This window comes from Ptychodera flava, chromosome 14 (assembly GCF_041260155.1).
Source record: "Ptychodera flava strain L36383 chromosome 14, AS_Pfla_20210202, whole genome shotgun sequence".
In the NCBI taxonomy this organism is placed as follows: domain Eukaryota; kingdom Metazoa; phylum Hemichordata; class Enteropneusta; family Ptychoderidae; genus Ptychodera; species Ptychodera flava.
In genome coordinates, this window is record NC_091941.1 from 38,655,299 (window position 1) to 38,668,044 (window position 12,746).

Sequence of the window (12,746 nt, forward strand, 5' to 3'; positions counted from 1 at the left end):
TAGCACAAGCGTATTTTCTCTAAGTGGAGTAGGAGTAAAAATCTACACTTTTTGTCGATATTTCAGTCAAAACTCTTTATTTTCTACTAAATGATAGAAGGAATTCCTTCTTTGAGGCCAAAGTTGTTCAAAAATCAAAGCAATGGTCAAAAGCCGACATTATTCTAGATTGTCAAAATCTACATGAGTAAAGTAAACACTGTGGTGCGTATGTATGGTAGTGCTCCCCCACGGGGGATTGAAAATTAAATTAGAACTTCTATCGAAAAGCTTACTTGGTTACGGTATTTGCTTGGAAGACCCAATACCGGCACGTTCGCTATACTTTGCTTGCTAAGGTGACAATGAGGTCGCCTATGCCAAGAAGCACCGGTGAGGACAAATTATACATTCATAACTTGAAACTGGATAGTTCGTTTGAATTGATTCTGTAGAAAGTGAAATCTGACGCAAAGGATTCGATCGTTAGGGTATTTCACCGCAGAGAAGAGACTGCCTAAATCAAGTACTGAGGTGAAGATACTTCAGTTCCCAAAATGGCATTGTTTTGCTTTGCTTTGTCACTCTCAATCTTGTATAATGATGAAAATACCGCATTATGAGATCAAAAAAAACAGTAATACGTTAATTAACGTAGTACCAGGTATCACTCGATTTAATATGACAGCTCCCAGATACCCATGTCTGGGTAATTGCGCCCTCGCTTACTACAGCCATGAAAGTGCATGCTCCCTGTAGCAATGTGCGGGTGTACTTAGCAGCATGACAAACATGAGACAACCATAACAATTATCTCACAAAAACAGGTCTACTAAACATTGCGTCTGTGTACCTACAACAGTTTCACTGCCCACATCAATTACTGTACACTGCCAGGTAAGTTCGCTTTGATTTAGCCTCACGCATCATCAAAGAACCTTTGCAGACTGCACAGCTTGCTGCTATTCAACCGTCTTATATGTATATCTTTCCCGCAATTTCCCTGAAATGACCAATTCAAACACTGTATACAGCCATAATACGAATCCAGTTAAATTCGTCTCAACATTCGAATATCTGAGGAGACTTGAAAGAGGGAACCTGGTGTGTCAAATGCGTACAAAGTGGGAGTCTAAGTTTAAGTATCGGCCACAGCTGTTTTGGTCTGTTGCATCAGACAAACAAAGACCTGTAGGTCATTAGGTCTCACTTTACATTGAATAAATGCAGGAACTCGACACAGAAGTCAGGTATCCGCCATTTTTTGAACCGAGATTAGGGTGAATTACCTTAATAGAACAGTGACTTCCCTCGTGATACTAAACTTCAAATCTCAAAGTGCTCTTTACGTTTACTATAGTTACGATCATCGGGCAATTAATTAATTATTTCTGCTGTCTGTGCTTTTCCGGTTTTCTAAAAAGACCAATAACTTTCAGCTTCGATAAGGAGTTTTTGTTTATACTGTTCATTAATTTACAGTAGATCTTTGGTACATTATTATTGATATATTAATGCTGTATATTCATCGAGGAAATTAGATTTAAAGCTACATTAGTTACGAGAGTAGATAACTTTTCCAGTGTTTATTTTTATATTCTGGTTATAAAATAACGCTTCATTGTACTTCATAATTTTACAAAAACGTTTGCTTTTAAGTGTGAACACAAATCGTGAGTGTATCTGTATAATGTCCATTTATGACATTACACATACTTAGTCACATAATGCTAGTTCACTTGCCGAAAATGACATTGCATAGTGTGTACAAGGTATTTGCGTATTCGTGTATTTCAGGGAGAGGAAAAAGAAAAAAAATGTTATTTTTGCGGAACAGAAACAATGGAAATATCAATAAACGTTGACAAATAATAATGTCAATTATTTTTTATAATTCCTTCTGTCTATCAACCATCTGTGTAATAACCATCCATTGCATATAGTGTAATGAAGTATCTTACATCACGGAAAGAGACATAAATAGACATACATAAAGTTTTACGTACAATGCAGCAATGTTGAAAACGTTTACATGGTTTCGTAAGATAATCATAATTCATTAGACAGTTTATGTAGTTTTAATTGATCACCTTGTGGATAATAGACCTAAGTTGAAAACGTTGGTCGTTTTGCAACCCAAATGGAACTAATATGGGATAATTAGATGGTGAAGTAATGTCTTTTAAATCTGCAAATGTAAGCTCATCTGCTTTTCTTTTTACGTTTTACATTTGTTTTTATGAGTAATTTGTAATATTGCGACATTCAGGTATAGGGCACCTAACATTTTGGACAAATTTGAAAATATCAAGATCCAATTATCCCAAATTAGTTCCAATCGTGTTTTGTGTACCTTTCACGAATTCATTTAAGTTTCAGGTTGAGAGTATTAGAAGAGACGGATCTCATAAAGCTAAATTAGCAGTGACTTTTGATGTTTTATCGCTATACACTAAAGTTACTTGTTCTCTCCCAATCTGGTCTCTAAATGTCCAGTGCCTACCTTATCATGTATCAATGCAGCCTGTTTAGTAATGTTCAACCTACATGAGTGTATGTGTGTTGTGTCAGATGTTATTGCAGACAACATAATTCCATTCCGGGCTAGAATTCGTCAAACGTAATGTGACAATTTGTACACAACACGCTGGGTAGGCAAGCGTAATACTTAACGAGTTAACTTTTTTATCTGGTGTAATGAAAGGTGTTGAACAGCAGAATAACTTTCGACGAAGAATGAGGAACTACCTTTTCGGTTCAACAACAACGATGTAAAAACTCCGAAAGTTTAACACAGTTCCCCTTTTACTTTTCTACCATAAACTTCAGTACACCCTTCTATTTCTCATAGCAAAGATCTTCCTGGATTGACATTTTTAGTGTAACGTTGAATAATTGCTTTCTCCTGTTTCCTCTTTGGTTGTGCAGATGAGGATCACAACTTTCATTAATGATGTTAGGGGTCCACCTCTAGTAAACATAGATCATCTTGGCTGAAGTTGGTTCATATTTCGACAGTTCATTCCAATTAGTGATAATGCTGTCGACTGTTCATTCCAATTAGTGATAATGCAGTCTCCCGAAACAAAAAGAGAGTGGTAAAATGTAAACAGTAGAATCGAAAAGAACGCTTTTTGTTTCGTCCTCTCAGGTCATCTTTAGGGAAACCTTTTTGGACATAAAATTTGAGACGAAAAATGGAATTCACGAGTTAGAAAACCAAATTACAGTAAAAGTAATTATTTCTACTTTCAAATCGTCTCTACTTCGGGTTACTTTTCAGAACTTTTGTGTCGTTCCACTCTTTTGTAATTTTTGAAGGATCCTATGAGTATGCAAATTAACCTACCATACAACAAAGCGGTGCGTGTTTCTTGTAAACGAAATTGCACCTGGAAAATAATTTAACAAGTTGACAGAGAAATCACGAGGCGAATTGAAATCAATTTATTGTATCACAGCGATCAGATTTTTGAAAATAATATCAACGAGCTACACTGTTTATTTCCAGGACGACAGTACGATCTCAATATCTATAACAGTGTGGTCAAAGTACTGCTCAACATTGACTTGCTTTTTGTTAAGATGGATTTCACAGCATCTATTCTACCTTACGAAATACAAAACATTTTCCTCGGACTAAAGAGAACCATATTTTACTATCATATCGCACAGCCTTAGTCAAAAGGTTAGAGTTGACGGTATTTATTAACGTGAATGACCCTATGTGACCTTAGTGTCTGCCATTTTAGCGTGACCTCAGCTGACAGCAGCATGTAACATGTAGAAACCAATCTAGGTAAACAGAGCAAAGAAGTCGTTATAACTCACAAAGCGCTGGGTCGAGGTCAGCGGCTGAGCTTTTTGCCAAGCTGCTTGTTGACATAAAAGCAGTTCGAGTCAGTTAAATTTTTGTGTCTCCAAGGCCACACTTTCAGCGAAATGGCAGTAAACAGAAGGAGATAATGACAGTGAAAGCGTGGGAAGATCGTTGAGTTCATGGAAATCTCTGTGCTCAACTTTCTACGTTGTTGTCTCGGCACAAACGTGTCATCTGTGACCTCAACTTGGCGAGGTTATACACAAATAAAACGACGTACTGGGAAATTCCAAGCGATGAAAATGTCACGAGATATCACAAACCTTACGACTTGATAATTTCTTTAACAGTACCATCCCTAATAAACCAAACATGAATGATCAATACGGCTTAAAATTACCACAAACACGTAGCAGATTGCGTTATCTATTTTTGGACAAATATACGTTGTATTTGCCGTCGTTCAAAATTGGCACTTTGTCCTCTTGGGAGAAGCGTACCGACACTGACAGCACGTTCTTTAAAACCTAACGTCTTGGTGTTAAACGCAAGAGTCATACATATAGCAAAGAGTTGGTGTTGTATGGTCCTGTTTGACTGCACTTACATCATAAATAACATTATGTGCATTGGCGCTGTTCTGACCTCAACCTTTGCATAATACATTAAATACAACTGACGATATACGTGTCACGTAGACTGTAGAGCTGTTTTGTAAAAATAGTTTTGAATATCAAATTAAAACATACCAAACTGAAATGACAAACCAAACCGAAATGCAAGGATTCAAGTTACTGCTTGTCTGCTTATGTGGTTTTTCCAAAAGACAACATAGTGAAAATGCCATCAGCTACGAAATCAAGTAGAAATGCATTCAGTGTAAATCACACTGGCGTTATATTTCGGTATTGATAAAGAAATAATGCATAAAATACTCTAAATTTACTGTTCCCTTAGAAATAGCATACGACACTGATCTGTGCGCCCGAAGACTACATTTTCTGCAGTGCTTTTTATATAGTATTCACTTTCGGTTTCATCTATTTACAGTGGGAACGATATTTGCTGACATCAGCACAACTTCATCGTAAAACATGCAAATGCATCACCCTGGGAAACGTCGATCTAAATTACGACAGTATTGCCAAAGCAATGGTTACTTCATACAACGAAAATACACTCGGCGAACGAATCGCATAATGATTAACTTAACGGCATAGCGTCGGTCTGCCTCACGTGACACTGGAAATCCCACAAAAGTTACTGGTGACAAGCGTTTTTTTTATGACCTAAGACTGAGTGTCACGCTATATCGTCTGAGGTGGCATTTCATGAAGCGAGGCAAACAACCACAGACCGATATATTTTAGGTGAGTCGTCAACAGCTGAATCATGTCATCTTTGATACGTTTCTACATCTAAAACGCTCGTTTCAAAACGGGACGACATTAACGAAGATTGAAACTGGCTTTCTATTTAAATAGATGCACAAAAATATATCTATTTTGCTGATGTTATTACAGCTAGAACAGCGTTCCAATGTCAAGCATGCCAAAAACAGCATAAGGCTACTTTACGACTGCTTGGAAGAGTATATTTTTCGCAGTTCGTAAAATTAGGAAATGTTATTTTGACTTCTTGTATAAGCTCCCCGATAATAAGTAGATACAGTGGCCAAGACATCTTAAAAAACATGAGTAACAGTACTGCAAATTTCGCGAATTCTGTAAATGCAAAACACTTAAAGTGCTTACGTTATCGAGTACTGCTCTGTGGTGCTTGTGGTTTGCACTCATTATCATGTAAAGATCATGATAAATCAGGCAAACACTTTTGAATTACACCCTCCCCTAAAGTTTGATTAAACATTACAAGATAATTTATTACGCGTTACCTGCCAATATTGGCATTACCGAGGTCACTAAAGCTAACCTAGCGGTACGAAGAGCTTGTTTATAGTGTTTTAGTTAAGATCAGATGTTGAAACTTTCAGCCCTCCCTGTAAGTGATAAATTCAAATATGTTAGTCCTAATTCAGTTTCCTGTACACGTGTGTCATAACTAAAGACTAAAATTATGCCTTCACTGTGCAAATAGCAAGCACAACTATGAACGAGAAATAATACCACTTTAACATCAAATTTTGATAAATGTTTGTCATGCACGATAAACAATCTCTTAATTCGTTTCATATTTTCAATAATTAATAAACTAGTATAACTCGGAAGGTTTATGTTCACAAAGAGTGTTGCATGTCAATTTTTTTATGAAAATGACCTTTGTCTTCTGTGAATTATGGATATACCAGTACAGCAAATTAAACACATTGTTATCGTGGTCACCATCAATGATAACAAGGAATAACCTTTTATAATCATTATGTTAAACCTTAGTGACCTTTTATAATCATTATATTAAACCTTAGTGAAATATGACTAGGGGGTGATAAACTATCTTGTTGTGTTAAATAAGGATCGGTTTAACTCAACCTAAAACTAAACTCTGCCTAACTCAGCCTAAACCAACTCAACCTAAATCCATCTCGGCCCTAATGACCTCGGCCAGATACCTCACTATGTAAATCAACTGACAATGAGTGGTCCTCCTCTGATCGTAATGATTTGACAATTGGCAGAGATACATTTCTAAATATGTAGAAACGAAATTAGTGCAAATGTTGGGATTTCCACGAAGTTACGTGACTAGCGGACGATTATTTCCCGCAAAAATAACATATGGAAAATAATATTAGTAAGATATTTATACCACTAGACTAAAATTTATTCAAACCAAAATGCTAGTAGATATACAATAGCAATAAAGCTCGTTTATCAACCACTTTGTAAAAATTGTAAAATATTCGCAATATTTTTCATCAAAAACCTATAAAAATACAATATTTTTTTACATTTCACAGATATGTCAATATGTATTTAGGGTATTGTGTGTCATGAGCGATAATTACTCTCTCTGAATATACAGAAAAAATGATTATTCTATCAATTGACATATAAGAACGCATTAAAGTTTTGACACAAAGCAGCTGATACAAACTGAATAAACAGCTAAACCAAGCTACAGAAAACCTGAAATATGTTCCCCTAAAATTTGAAAAAAAAACATCTAATAGTTGAGCAACTCGATTATTTCACAATCCTTGAACTTAGAAGCTGCCTCTCATGTATGAATGTCTGTAAATAACAGAGAGAGAGAGAGAGAGAGAGAGAGAGAGAGAGAGAGAGAGAGAGAGAGAGAGAGAGAGAGAGAGAGAGAGAGAGAGAGAGAGAGAGAGAGAGTTGGACGCACAAGAATAGACGAAAGTAAAATATTCAATGACATTGTAATTCAACTGGATATAAGAGCTTGAATGGTTTAGTTGAGTAGACACTGCCTATCCAATATTTTAAAGTTATGCTTCTTTCAGCGACAAAATTTATCCTTTTGGTATTTACTGAAAATCCAATAAAACAAAAAACCCAAGTGATATTGTTAAGCTATTTCAGACTTACTGACTTTTAAGTTAATGAATATCTCTGTTTCCTTCTGTAGGATAAATAATTAAACATGGCCGAGATCACCGGAAATACCTCAATAGCTAAAGCATTGTTTGTGTTTCACGTTTGGGATAAAGACAAGTATGGTTTACCGGCTTTCCACAGAATCCTCATTCAAGATTTCTGTCGTCGGAAACATGATACTATGGAGGTCTATGCTACCACTCTTGATATAGAGATCGATCTGAAAAAAACTGATGCCAAAAGTATAGGTGTCAAATTAATCGGTGCAACAAGGAAGACAAGGGCATGTGCAAGAAAAGATCCCCCATCTTTAATTTGGTTACTGAATCATGAAGCTTATTACCCGGATTTGAAGAAACTTGAAAATGTTAAATTTGTGATCGGCTATGCACCGGAGACATATAGTGCTGCTGCAGACATTCGTGAGACACTGTTTCAAGACGCTGAGTTGGTTCTTATAAACCATGCAACAGAAAGCACAGATTATGATGAAGATTTCGAAGAGTACATGTTGAAAGCTGCCAGTGAAGCAAATATGCTGTTTTCGATTGGACCGCGTGCGTATCAACATTTCGAAAATGAATATCGGGCAGAATATGACGATAAGAAGTTATCAGATATCCCCCATAGCGAGATTGCTCCGAAACCATGTTTCAGTGTGGACAAAACGCCACCAAAGAACGTCAGTAAACCGGTACTGTTTACCTATGGCCGAATTGATAGCGAGAAAGCGCTAAAACGATGCGAACCCATTGCTATCGCAGTAGGCAATTTTTCAAGAAACTGGAGGACGCATAGTAAAAACACGCCAACATGGAAAATACAAGATATCTCAGGAAAAAACGAAACGGGAGAACGGAGCATGCAGTTTCTGACAGAGAATCTTGGAGTTTCCAATACCAAACCACTGTTGTGCTCGGACTATTCCATTCGTAAACTAAAAAGACACATCTCACAGTGTGATCTGTGTGTACCTGTACCTGATATTGATGATTGTAGTTTTGATGGAGTGGAAGCAATGTCTTCAACTGTTCCTCTAGTAAGTCTTGAAGACAATCACCTCGCTGATTTCATCGACAAGTACTTCAAAGATCACATAGAATCTTGCATCGTTAAACAGACTGTTTCACATCTGACGGAAGGTTTGCACAAGGTTTTCCAAAATACCACTGTGTCGTTTGAGAACGCTAAAACACTGAAGCGAGATTACAAAGACGGTAAAGAAGTAGACTTAACATATGCAAACTTCGCTGCTGTCTTAACACCGCCGTCTAAAAATGTTTTACCATCAGAAGATAATCCTGGTAAGGATGTTTCATACTCATAAAAATAGATAAACACTCTTGTCTTTTCTCTTACCGTTTAATTAGATCAAACAGATCTTCTCAACAAAATGTCATTTGATATTTTATGTCCTTTTCAGATAATACGCATTCAGTAAAATTTGTTAAAACTGTATAGTAAGTCATTCCTAATTTTAAATATTTTTGTCAGTCATTTTAAAAATTATTTTCTCTGAAACAAATCTCGAAATTGTCTGATATTTCACTTTTAAGAGCAGGGATTTATCTTTTAATATCAACTCAGACTGTTTATCGTTCTTTAAAATGTTCTAACACCGTCCTCGCCATTCATTCACTCTCGTCCAGCTATGGGTGGTCTTGAAGTCATCTTCCGTTTAGCAGATGACTGGTATCATCAACACCGACAAAGCCTCAGTCACCATGATGAAGTGAAAAGGCTAGATGTTGCCTGGTCTGCTTATCGTTCGTCTTTTGATGGTGTAATTGATGCGTTATTACCCGATGAGGGCAGGCGTCAGCAAGTACGGCAGGTCATCGAAGACAAGTGTGGCTGTGTTGATGTCTTATCCATGGAGAAGGGATCCCTTGCAGTTACGTTACATGTACCCCGTCTGATCAATCTGTACAGATTGGAAAGGACGACGAAATCTGGCAGTCTTGCTGAAGCTATGGAACCAGTGCTGATAACTGATGAGGCAAACGCCATGGCTGAAAGAGCTGGTATTCCTAGAAAGCTGTTGAAATTACAAGTTATCTATGACCAGGGGACATTTCAGGCAATACAGCAATTTCTCATCAAACGTAAGTATTATTACTTTCCCCGAAGCATTTAAAACTCCTTGTCATAATTTTTTAATATGTGGAACGCGGTATACATTTTACAAGAAAAAAATTATTTTGTAATGAAATGTTTTACGTTGCAGGGGATGGAGGCACTATCTGTCAAACGTTCTCTTCTGAAGATGACATCGAGGAACTAAGGGAAGACGACATACAGTATGAACAATATGAATTTGAAGTGAGTACTTGTTTTATTGAAAGCAGTTTGCGACTTAATAAGCCTACATTCTGATACTCATTAATTGAAGATAATAGAATAATGTAAACATCCACTTAGGAAGTACAATTACAGATAATTGCTTGATAATTTCTATTAGGAGGAAGAAAACCCTGATAAGAGAGGCACTGAAATTGGTTCAGAACGAGAGTGTGAGGACTGCCGCAACTTGAAGGAGATGTATGAGAGAGAGTGTAAACGCCATGATGAGAGGGAACAAAATCTTAGTAAAAAACTCACACGTCAGTACTCACGAATCAGGGAATTGGAAGGAAATATTTTAAAACTTACGCCTTCAGAAAATACTACAGACCAAGGAAGAAAGTCAGAAGGTACAGTAAAGATTGTCATTCGTTTATGTTCTTGTTGACAATAGCATTGTCATGACAATTTATCAAAAAAATTCTGAAACCCCCAAAAAATGCTGTCCCACATGAATTTCTGGTTTTGTGTGTCGCATTCATGTAATCGAGACATCAGTTGTAAATCAGTTCAGGCAAAAAAGTAAACTTCTAGTTTCAATACATACTGAAGCCGTGGTAATGAAAGTTTGTAAACCACGTTTGTAAACCACTGGAACAAGTTGTACACCCCCGTGCTGCCAATGACGCAAAAAGGCTAGTGAAAGAAGAAACCGTGAAGTTATGAATTAACGCAATTCCGAGGCAATAGAATGCAAGAGCTTATATCATCGGTATGGAAATATCACTGATTGAACAAATTCCATCGAAAAACATCTTCATCAATTTCAGACATAGCTTTGGAGAAAGTTGAAGAATTGTTTGCATATGAATTTCGATTTACATAGTAGGTGAATTGGTTAGTTTTGGTCTGAAGTTTAACACAGACAAGGTTCCGAAATAAATTTCATTATTCTTCTGTATTTGCAGCTGAAATGATTCGTCTCGAATGGAAAGTGAAGACATTTGGCGACGCTGAAGATCCCGTTCTCCTAGACTATCCCTGTGGGGTTACCTTCTGTGACAAAAATCATCTAGCAGTGTGCGACCGTGATAACTACAGAGTAGACGTAATCGATATGGTCACAAAGCGTGCATCATACCTTAAGTTTGAAGGGCTATTTGAAAATCCCTTCAGACCACAGGATATTGCTATATCTGCAGATAACCTCCTCTTCATAACTGACCGAGGCAACCGACAGATTGTGGTCAGCGATGTAGACAGCAAAGAGGTGAGAACATTCGGTCATGAACAAGTAAAATTTGAGCCATTTGGCATTGCTCTGATGGGAAACCATGCCATTGTCAGCGATACAGCTGAACACAGGATTCTGAAATACACGACAGACGGCGAATACGTAGACGAGATTGGAGGTTATGGCAAGGGAGTTGGTCAATTCAATGAGCCCTATTCTGTGGCTATCAACAGCCAAAATCAGGTCCTTGCCACTGATTTCCACAACCATCGCGTCCAAGTATTCAACTCAGATCTCAAACATCTGCGTTCGGTTGGTACAAGTGGGTCATTACCAGGTCAGTTACAGAATCCCTATGGAATCAATGTCGACAGTGACGACAATATGTATGTATGCGACTTTGACAATCACAGAGTCGCCAAATTCACTAAGGAAGGGAAATTCGAGTGTAATTTGTTTGAGTCTGACGTAAATTACCCAATGTACGTTGCGGTCAGCAAAGGTAAAGCAGACCAGTTTAGAATTGCCGTCTCACAATGGCAAGAGGATAAAATCACAGTGTTTTCACAGTTCACAGACAAGTAAGTTAATTTTGGGATAATTATTGCTGGCATCAGTTCAGCAACAACTATGCCAACATACATTGGACAGGCAAATTATACCATTTCTCTTGTGTATTAATCCACGCAATATCGAAGAGCAGTTAAATGTATTGCACTAATTTTTGTGTGGAAAGTTGGTTGTAATCAGTGACCACATTCGCTCAGTGTCATTCTTTTGGTCCGATGGGTGCACTAGTATACGCGGAAGAGGGCATTGTTTCACACGGATCCAAGGTTGTGGTAAAATCTTATGTATACGGTTGTATGTACTTCTTCTGATCCGGTTTTGTGAAAGACTTTTGCTGTGATGTCAAAACATACATGACATATTAAATTTAACGTGAAGCTCAAATTAGAATTTTCGTTTCATCTAAAAGACCGTCATGAATTAACAAGGAAAATATAAATGGAGAAAAACGTAGTATTGATTTAAATTATATGTGTGTTAGTGTATTTCCTTCACAGTAATGTACAGTTTTCCTCGATTTATCTATGAAATGATCTTATCTTTATTTTTTTCACAAAGAGTAACTGTGGTAGTTTGTTTTTCAGTTATCTTGTGATTTCACAAAGATGTTTCACATAGTATTGTTCCCTTCTTTCGAAGTATGTAAAGAAAGTTTAATGATGTTTGATCAATATATTTTCCCCAGTCATAGTTTTCTACAGCTGTGAGTTCTATCAAGAAGTTACATTACTTCAAATGATGCCATTAAACTTACAAGTGTGTTCTCTTATCAAGTACAACTGGAAGAGGGCGAGTTTTGAAAAGCTTTTTTTATTTTTCGATGATACTTTCTTCCAAATTCAAAAGCACACTGCTTTAGGGGCTTCTGAGAAGGAGGGCAAGAGGGAAGGAAGGAAGTGAGTTAGGAGATAAAAACCGATTTGAGTGAAAGTTGAGACCTTTACCTTTCATTGTTCCGCTTGTATCTCAAGTTGCTTTTCTCAGTTTTAAATTGTTCTACGTTTGATGAAGTTATCTGGATATTACATTCCATTTTAAGATAATTACTTCCGTCGTAAATAAATAAAGAGTAGAAATTAAATCTCACTTCAATGCAAACAAAGTCGTCTTTTACACCTACAACGCTGAGTTAACACGATTGGAACTTATTTGGGATAATTGGATGGTGAAGTTATGTCGATTTAATCTACAAATGTTATCTTATCTGCTTTTCTTTTTACGCTACACACTTGTTTTTTACAAGTGATTTACAATATTGCAACATTCTGCTATAGGGCACCTAACACTTTAGAGAAATTTGAAAAATATGAAAATCCAATTATCCCAAATTAGTTCCAATCGT

At 36.9% G+C, this 12,746-nt stretch overlaps 1 protein-coding gene and 1 long non-coding RNA gene across 3 annotated transcripts; one reads left to right on the forward strand and one right to left on the reverse strand.

The window, feature by feature from the left end:
- Nucleotides 1-699: 699 nt before the first annotated feature.
- LOC139150406 (uncharacterized) lies at nt 700-12,490 on the forward strand. 2 transcript variants are annotated; one of them, XM_070722756.1, is made up of 6 exons: nt 700-876; nt 7,349-8,621; nt 8,967-9,422; nt 9,545-9,639; nt 9,779-10,010; nt 10,569-12,490. In XM_070722756.1, the coding sequence occupies exons 2-6, from the start codon at nt 7,364-7,366 to the stop codon at nt 11,417-11,419; spliced, it is 2,892 nt and encodes a 963-aa protein (XP_070578857.1). In that variant the 5' UTR covers nt 700-876; nt 7,349-7,363; the 3' UTR covers nt 11,420-12,490. The 2 variants fall into 2 exon arrangements, with proteins under 2 accessions (XP_070578857.1, XP_070578856.1); XM_070722755.1 differs by lacking the exon at nt 700-876 and adding an exon at nt 5,050-5,169.
- On the reverse strand, nt 1,551-8,433 carry LOC139150411 (uncharacterized). The gene is made up of 3 exons (XR_011556230.1): nt 8,298-8,433; nt 7,446-7,547; nt 1,551-6,990 (listed from the first exon to the last, which is right to left on the reverse strand). It is a non-coding gene; the product is annotated as an uncharacterized lncRNA (long non-coding RNA).
- Nucleotides 12,491-12,746: the final 256 nt, after the last annotated feature.